The 9,727-nt window shown below is 42.9% G+C and overlaps 1 protein-coding gene across 3 annotated transcripts in view; it reads left to right on the top strand.

Annotated features, from left to right (window-relative positions):
* The window catches only part of LOC111953520 (receptor-type tyrosine-protein phosphatase N2-like), a 251,504-nt gene that overhangs the window by 66,558 nt on the left and 175,219 nt on the right, over positions 1 to 9,727 (top strand). For all 3 annotated transcript variants that reach the window (XM_023972863.3, XM_023972862.3, XM_070435454.1), the window contains exon 4: positions 1,322 to 1,572. In XM_023972863.3, coding sequence (XP_023828631.1) covers positions 1,322 to 1,572 — 251 coding nt within the window. The remainder of the gene's footprint in view (positions 1 to 1,321; positions 1,573 to 9,727) is intronic.

Genomic DNA, 9,727 nt, shown 5'->3' with positions numbered 1-9,727 from the left:
AGACAGAATCACAGGCATAGAAAGTACATTGTTCCTCAATAAAGTAGATATTAGCAGAGTCAGAGCTAGAAGGGGGGGGGGGGGGGGGTCCAAGAACTGCAACACTGCTGGGTTTTTCACACAGTTTCCCGGACCATCAGGAATGGTCCACCAACCAAAGGACATCCAGACAGCTTTACACAACTGTGGGAAGCAGTTGAGTCAACATGGGCCAGTATCCCTGTGGAACGCTTTCGACACCTTGTAGAGTCCTTGCCCTGACGAATTGAGGCTGTTCTGAGGGCAAAAGAGGGTGCAACTCAATATTAGGAAGGTGTTCCTACTGTTTTGTACACTCGGTGAACGTCATCAAAAAAATGTTGTCTCTCAAAAAGAGGACCTCTACGAGGGCTACATTTGTATCAATCAATCAAATGTATTCACAAAGCCCTTTTTACATCAGCAGATGTCACAAAGAGCTACACAGACACCCAGCCTAAAACCACAAAGAGCAAGCAATGTAGATGTAGAAGGGAGAGAGAATGTCTGAAATAATTGTGAAATATCATGGATTCTATGGATAACACCCATACTTTCCAATAACAAGTCTTCTCATTAAAATAATTTGTCAATTCTATTAGAATAACAGTAAAACGGCATTCCATGTCTGACCATCTTGGCCCATACTGCATTATTACATTATCGGTGGTATTTCTGTGTGCTTTTCTGCAGTGGAATGCAGACGTTCCTGTTGGCTCTTTGGGAATGAGGCCAGACATCTATGTTGTTTTGGGTCTCTTCTTGCCTGGGTAGCTCCATCTGGCCTTGGCAACACAATGTTGTGCCCGTGCCCGGGAGCCTTGCATTCTGAGTATGTGTTGGCAATTAGTGGAGATGTTGGTGTGACTTTGGCTGCGGCGTGACATTCTCGCAGGGCTTGTTGACTCGCTGGGAGGGCGCCATGCATTGCTTTGCTTTTCCTCAGGTTCACTGTCATCAGATTTCAAGACAGGCCACGGCCAGATAATTACACGTTACTGTGTACACTGACTGCGTGACCCTCCGTTTTGTTGCTGTCTCAATGTTGTCCCATAGAATTGTGTTTTATTTGAACAGTGTTTACTTTTATATTTATAACACAGGGGAATGATATGTGTTGGTATTCTGGGTCGTATACACTAGACACCAAACGGAAGAAAACGGACAGAAACGGGGAGGGACTGCCAGCACTTGTCCAATAGAAAACGCTTGTTTTAATTTACAATTGCAAAATGTTTTGCTACTGTGTACACTAATAAATATGACCATGGCTTAACATCGCTTTACTCGACTCCATCTCTAGGGTTGACATGGCAGGATGCCACCACCCAGCATGTGATCTCCAGAGAGCTGTCCAAGCTACACAAGGTTCCCATCCGAAGGCCAGATCCCCGCTCTGCCTCCCTGACACGCTATGGTGGAGACAGGAAGCTGAAGACGGGGGAGGTGAAACTTAGCAGGAGTATCCAGAAGTACCTTCAAGAGCTGGGTCTCCTTCCCCAGTCTGTTGGCACTGCTCGCCAGGGGCTCCAGCGAGAGGGGCCCCTCACTCAGGTAAGGGCCCGATAGAGAAGCCATTCTATGGAAGGGGAAGAGTTCCCAAGCCACCTGCATTTGGTAGCTTTAGGGGACCATTGAGAGAGAGGCCTCATCTTTGGTTAACCAGGGCCTCCATGTTATTTTTTTCTTTCTCTCCTAATGCATGAGGAAGAAACCATATAGGCAGGGGGCAGCTACGTTGTCTCTGCACTGCTTTTGTTTCCTTTTTCTCCTGTCATCTATCCCGCTGAGCATGGATGATCCTCATTTAGAAAGGGGGTTCTATCACTCCTTTACTATCTCTATCTCATCACCGTATTTTAGGCAGGACCCTGTGGGGTTGCATGAATAACGCCCCACATCCCAGCCAACCCCAGAGCTGCCCCGCTACTTCCTTTTGCTGTTTTACCATAGCGATGATGGCATCCAGAGTTGAGGAGTTCAGGACCCACCTTCGCGACGAGGCGGTGTTCTTTGTTGCATTGTGGGATAGTGGATGACAAACATGGTTAGCATGAATGGCTGAGGCCCATCCCGCTGGGTTAATGCCATTAGGGTCTCCCAATACTCCCGCGCTGGGGAGAATCACATTATCTCTCTCTAATGCCATGGTGGGGACAGAACAAAACAAAGAAGGAAGATAGCATACACACTCATTATCACGGCCCAGTAGTCTAAGGCCTTACCCTTGTGTTTATTGTGTCAATGTATCTACCCATAACATTGTTAATGCTTGTCGTTGTCAAATGTCTTGCTTTTCAATCAGTGGAGACTGCTGAGGGTAGGACGGCTCATAGTAATGGCTTGAATGGAAACAATATGTTTGATACAATTCCATTGACTCCATTCCAGCCGTTATTATGAGCCGTCCTCCCCTCAGCAGCCACCACTGTTTTGAATCTACTGATTTAATTTTGCAGTTTCTGGGTTGGATTATGAGAAGCTAGTGGTGCTCAGTTTGATGGGGAGATAAGCGTTTTTACCAAGTCTGTTGTGAAAATGTATAAAATGGTTGTTGAGTGACACTATCTCCTTCAGAATTTCTATATGCAATTTTCAAGGGCAGTTGTCTTTGAAATAAATCTATTCATATCCTGTCCTGCGTGCCCAAGCCTAGGCGGCTTCTTTTTTATATCAGAAACCTGTCATAACACTGATGATTTCGCCTCCCCTTCCCCCGATCACTGTATAACATTACATGTAGACATTAGGTCTGTTGAGTCGTTCCACATCATTTCAGCAAGCCAGATTGTACTGAAGTTGTTTCTGTAGTTACACTCCTTAAAAACAGGGTTCCAACAGGGAACTGGGAACTATCAGTCCAACAGTGGACTGATAGGGTTCTATCAAGAACCTTTTTGATCAGAAGATCCCTTTTTGGAAGACAAGGGTTCTTTGTAAGTCAAAGGGTTCTGAATTATTTGTTTTACTGTGATATCTGGGTTTTTGCATGTACATTGATTGGTTGATACATTTTATGCTACACCAAGATAAATAACATACCGTTTTCTAAACTAACTGAGATGGTTGTTCTAGTCAATCTTCCCTACCCTGACAGTCATTCTGAATGCAACCTGCAACCTCAAATAGACATCATTTTTCTTCACTGTGGTCAGTCATTGGCTTTGTTAGCCTATAATCAGTTGGAATACCAGGTTTGCGTCTTACTGTACATCATGCTTCCCTTTTTTGCCTTCAAGTTGACAATTTTTCAAAAACATTTTGTAGGATGCTTCAGACAGAACCTTATACTATACTAAATAAAACAAATTGTTTGAAGAACAGTGCAGAAAGTGTGGTTTCGCATAAAATAATTTTCAAAAGAATGTGTCTTCACGGGATTCGACCTCATACGCTCATGTCCCTGAATGTTCCATGGTTCCCTACTCTGCCGGCTAAGCTACCAGTCAGGTGAAGGTTTTTGTACAAAATCCCGACTATACTTGTAAGTACGGTGTGCAGTAGAGGTTGGCGTTTGGAATCGGAGAAAGCACCGGAACCGCTGTGCAACACACGGTTTGAAAAAGCACGTGGGGAAACGAAGCTTCGGACGCCATTGATGACGTACTGCTGGTAAAGTCATCGGAACACTGTTTTCGAAGTTAGCTGCTTAGTGATTCCGACGCATGCCTCGGAGCTCCACTATCAAACGTAACATCACTAGATCAATCAAATGTATTTATAAAGCCCTTTTTACATCAGTCACAAAGTGCTATACAGAAACCCAGCCTAAAACCCCAAACCGCAAGCAATGCAGATGTAGAAGCTTGGTGGCTAGGAAAAACTCCCTAGAATGGCAGGAACCTAGGAAGAAACCTAGAGAGAACCAGGCTTTGAGGGGTGGCCAGTCCTCTTCTGGCTGTGCCCGGGTTGAGATTAGAACACTACATGGCCAAGATGTTCAAACGTTCATAGATGACCAGCAGGGTCAAATAATAATAATAATCACAGTGGTTGTAGAGGTTGCAACAGGTCAGCACCTCAGGAGTAAATGTCAGTTGGCTTTTCATAGCCGAGCATTCAGAGTTAGAGACAGCAGGTACGGTAGAGAGAGAAAGTCGAAAACAGCATGTCCGGGACAAGGTAGCACGTCCGGTGAACAGGTCAGGGTTCCATAGCCGCAGGCAGAACAGTTGAAACTGGAGCAGCAGCACGACCAGATGGACTGGGGACAGCAAGGAGTTATCAGGCCAGGTAATCCTGAGGCATGGTCCCAGGGCTCAGGTCCTCTGGGAGGGGAGGGAGAAAAAGAGAGAGAGAATTAGAGGGAGCATACTTAAATTCACACAGGACACCGGATAAGACAGGAGAAATACTCCAGATATAACAGACTGACCCTAACCCCCCGACAGATAAACTATTGCAGCATAAATACTGGATGCTGAGACAGGAGTGGTCGGGAGACCCTGTGGCCTCGTCCGACGATACCCACGGACAGGGCCAACCAGGCAGGATATAACCCCACCCACTTTACCAAAGCACAGCCCCCACACCACTAGAGGGATATCTTCAAACCACCAACTCACTACCCTGAGACAAGGCTGAGTATAGCCCAGAAAGATCTCCCCCACGGCACGAACCCGATGGGGGCGCCAAACCCGGACAGGAAGATCACGTCAGTGCCTCAACCCACACAAGTGACGCAAACCTCCTAGGGACGGGATGGAAGAGCACCAGTAAGCCAGTGACTCAGCCCCCATTACAGGGTTAGAGGCAGAGACTCACAGTTGAGAGAGGGGAACCGGCCAGGCACAGACAGCAAGGGCGGTTCGTCGCTCTAGTGCCTTTCCGTTCCCCTTCACACCCCTGGGCCAGAATACACTCAATCATAGGACCTACTGAAGAGATGAGTCTTCAATAAAAAAGGTTGAGGCCCAGTCTGCGTCTCTCACATGGATAGGTAGACCATTCCATGAAAATGGAGCTCTATAGGAGAGAGCCCTGCTTCCAGCTGTTTGCTTAGAAATTCTAGGGACAATAAGGAGGCCTGCGTCTTGTGACCGTAGCGTACGTGGTAGGTATGTACGGCAAGACCAAATCGGAGAGATAGGTAGGAGCGAGCCCATGTAATGCTTTGTAGGTTAGCAGTAAAACCTTGAAATCAGCCCTGGCCTTAACAGGAAGCCAGTGTAGAGAGGCTAGCACTAGAGTAATATGATACAATTTTTGGGTTCTAGTCAAGATTCTAGCAACCGTGTTTAGCATTAACTGAAGTTTATTTAGTCCTTTTTCCTGGTAGCCGGAAAGTAGAGCATTGCTGTAGTCTAGTTTAGAAGTGACAAAAGCATGGATTAACTTTTCTGCCACATTTTTGGACAGAATGTTTCTGATTTTTGGAATGTTACGAAGATGAAAAAAAAAAGCTGTCCTTGAAATAGTCTTTATATGTTCGTCAAAAGAGAGATCAGGGTCCAGAGTAACCCCGAGGTCATTCACAGTTTTATTTGAGACCACTGTACAACCAAGATGAAAGGGTTCTCGGTAGAACCATTCATAGACGGTTCTAGGAAGAACCTTTAGATTATACAATTATTATTGGTACAAACCTTTATAGAGGGTTCTAGGCAGAACAGTTCATAAAGGTTTCTATGTAGAACCATATACAGGGGGTTCTTTGAAGATGTCTACATAAGAGGGTTCTACCCAGCACCCCTGGTTCCCCTATGGGGACAAACCGAAAAATCCTGTATGGTTCTACTTAGCACATTTCTTTCTAGGTGTGTAGGATTGGCATTCTTGAAACATTATTTTGTTGGAATTAGATTTTTTCTTGGAGAAATTAAGCTAATTGATTGCTTCTCCATACTATGTAATGTATTCCATGTGAATCTGCTGATGTTTTTTACCCTGTTCAGAGAAATTATTAATTGAAGTTGTGAAGCATTATTTACCATAAAGTAGTGTAAAAGTACCAGGTTTTGACCACTAGACGGCGCTGTTCCTGCTATACCGCCACGCTCTTTTATCCATTCTGCTGGACTCTTGTGTTTATTAAATAGATCACAACATTTCCATTCCAACTTTGGGTAAAAAAAATATATACAGAAGCCTGAAGCCCAAGGCAACNCCCACACTTAGTATCTCGTTTGAATGATGTTTGAATTACTTAGTAACTCATTCGAACAACTTAGTATCTCATTTGAACGACTAAGTAGAACAAAAAAAGCCATTCATTCACTGATTCCATCCATTGATATGATTATTAATTGATAGTTCTTTGATATATATGGATGTATTCACACCCCTTGACTTTTTCTACATTTTGTTGTGTTACAGCCTGTATTTAAAATTGATTAAATTGAGACTTTGTGTCACTGGCCTACACACAATACATCATAATGTCAAAGTGGAATTATGTTTATTTTTTTGAAATTACATGTAATAAAAAATGAAAATCTGAAATGTCTTCAGTCAATAAGTATTCAACCCATTTGTTATTTCAAGCCTAAATATGTTCAGGAGTAAAAATGTGCTTAACAAGTCACATATTAAGTTGCATTTGAAAAGACAGCTTGCAACCCATTTGTTATTTCAAGCCTAAATAAGTTCAGGAGTAAAAATGTGCCTAACAAGTCACATAATAAGTTGCATTTGAAAAGACAGCTTGCTTTTGATTGCATTTTGTCCTGCGTTTAGGCTATACAAAACTGTTAAAATCCTGGATCTGTAGCAATTTTTGAGAAAAAGAACAAGAGCGCTGTCAGCATTGAAAGAGTCTGAAGTTGTGAAATATGCCAGTATAGTTCGGAGGTAATTCTTAACTCTTTTTAAACAACCTCCATGTTCAGTGTACATTATTTTTCATAAAGTTGTATAAAGATGGAAAGACTTATGTTTGTTCCAATTCAAAATCAAATCAAAGTATATTAGATGTGTACACAGTTAAGCACATGGGTTCCCAAACTTTTTTGGCCTACGACCCCATTTTGATATCTGAAAACTCTTGCGACCCCAACCATGTGAAAAAATTATGTAATTAACAGCCATTTACTTTTTTATTTGGGGATATGGCAGTCAATTGAAAAACATTCTAACAGTATTTCTGATTGTCTTCTCAACCATCACATACTTTTAATGTGGGGCTATGATAGTCAGTTGCAAATTATTCTGACATAATGTATCTTATCTCAACACCACTAATGACATGGGTGTGCTTGATGCCTGCCACGTCGAAGCTTCTCAAAGTCGGGGCATGGTCGACAATGCGCACCTCATCTCTGCTGTCACGTCCAACCTGGATCGATATTTGGTTTTAATGCAGACGAGAGCACTGAATCCAGCTTCACACAGATATGAACTGGCGAAAGGTACCATGGGTTTTATAGTGCTTTCAAGAACTCTGAAAAATACGAGGTCCAATCATGATGTTAGTGATCTTCAGGTTGGAAAGTTGGAGCTTTAGAAAGATGGCAGAGTTTCCTGACTTGGAATTCTGAGTTGGATGACCGTTCAAAACGATTTTTCCCAGTTGGAGCTAGTTGTATTTCAGATTTCCCAGTTGTCTTGAACTGGGAACTCCCAGTTCCAGTTGTTTTGAACGCGGCATTAATGTTCACAGGGAGACGCCAGGCTATTCGCTTAGAGTCAGGAACCAAAACTCCTCGGTATTGACCTGTGAATGTCACATGATCAGTCACATGACAGCTCGATCAGCTGTTCGATTTCACTTACTGGCATGTCAACTGAGCCAGGATCACAGTCAAACAGATTGGGAAGTAGGCCCGAAAGTGCTCTTCCAAGCGTTGGAGGTGAGCAGTGGTCACCAACTGATGCTGTGTTCTGTTAGAAACATGCACAGCCGACGGACGGGGGCATGGTTCACTTTTGAAAGACTCTCTCTCCAATAACAATTCTTTCCTCTGAATCCACTGTGTCGGTCACTCATCTGTAGAATGTTTTTGTATTTCCCCTGCATGCTTGCGTTCAGTTCGTTCAGTTTCCAAAATATGTCTGTTACATACTGTAGGCAAGGAGACACATTTTCTTTTCATTACACAGAAAGTCAACCGAGTCTGTTTTTTTTACATCCATTGTGAATAACAACAGTTCCTCTCTCAATGTGAAAAATCTTTCTAACACTCCCCCTCGATAGCCACCAAGCCTCGTTGTGAAATAGAACATTGTCATACTCTGATCCCATATCTCCACATAGTTTTGTGAACAGGTGTGCACGCAGTGGATGTGGTTTTGATGTAGTTTACAATCGAAGGTACCTGCTGTTACCTGCTGCAGTATACACTGCGTATACCCTTGCCCTCAGAACAGCCTCAGTTCGTCGGGGCATAGACTCTACAAGGTGTCGAAAGTGTTCCATAGGGATGCTGGCCCATGTTGACTCTGTTGAGCGTGAAAAACCCAGCAATGTTGCAGTTCTTGACACAAACCGGTGCGCCTGGCACCTACTAACATACCCCGTTCAAAGGCACTTAAATATTTTGTCTTGCCCATTTACCCTCTGAATGGCACACATACACAATCCACGTGTCAATTGTCTCAAGGTTTAAAACCCCTTCTTTAACCTGTCTCCTCACCTTCATCCACACTGAGTTAAGAAGTGACATCAATAAGGGATCATAGCTTTCACCTGGATTCACCTGGTCAGTCATGGAAAGAGTTCATAATGTTTTGTATACTCACTGTATCTCCGAGTTCTGTGCTCTGCTCTTTTGCCACCAATTGCTCTCGTTGTATCATACAATGCATCCATATGGCAGACACATTCATGACTAAAGTGCAGAGGCCTGCCCGCCATCCCGCCATAGATGGAGCCCCATCTGTGTAAAATTCCACCATTCGATCCCATGGAATCTGTTTTTCGTCAATATAGCCCCACAGCACACTGAACAGCCCTTGTGCCGTTTCATGCACGGGAATAGTGAGACAGAACAATATGTCCTTGTAAATAGTATCCCCCAACATGTATAGCGAACAAAAGTCAATGCATGCGTATCTCGCCCCTCACAGTTTTTGAGTCATTCAATCAGAATTGTGTCTTGATTGCTAGCGATAGCGTAAATTATTAATTTAACAGTATTATCTGACAAAGCATTGATGTGAGTTTTCTGTGCCTCTGCCTCCCCACACATTGTTTTCACCATATCAGTTGTGAAAAATCAGTTGCAGCCGGTAATATCAAAGTCTGCAATAGTGTGTCGTTTCATAGCATAGCTGGCCTAGCCATTTACTGTGAGTTGAGTTCAACGCTCAAGTGCAGCCTTCTCTTATGATCTAAGGGTGCTCTCTGGTTGATTTTTATCTTTGAATTTTTAATAATTTTCATTTCGATTTTTAAGGTTAACGACATTACTTTGATTTTGAGATACAAAACAATATTATAATATACAGTACCAGTCAAAAGTTTGGACACACCTACTCATTCCAGGGTTTTTCTTTATTTTTAATATTTTTCTACATTGTAGAATATTAGTGAAGACATCAAAAGTATGAAATAACACACACGGAATCATGTATTAACCAAAAAAGTGTTAAACAAATCAAAATATATTTTATTTTTGAGATTCTTCAATGTAGCCAACCGTTGCCTTTTATTTTTTTATTTTTTATTTTACCTTTATTTAACTAGGCAAGTCAGTTAAGAACAAATTCTTATTTTCAATGACGGCCTAGGAACAGTGGGTTAACTGCCTGTTCAGGGGCAGAACGACAGATT

The sequence above is a fragment of the Salvelinus sp. IW2-2015 genome, linkage group LG27, assembly GCF_002910315.2.
Source record: "Salvelinus sp. IW2-2015 linkage group LG27, ASM291031v2, whole genome shotgun sequence".
NCBI classification, from domain to species: domain Eukaryota; kingdom Metazoa; phylum Chordata; class Actinopteri; order Salmoniformes; family Salmonidae; genus Salvelinus; species Salvelinus sp. IW2-2015.
The sequence above is the reverse complement of the archived record's forward strand: the minus strand, read 5'-3'. Positions and strand labels throughout refer to the sequence as shown.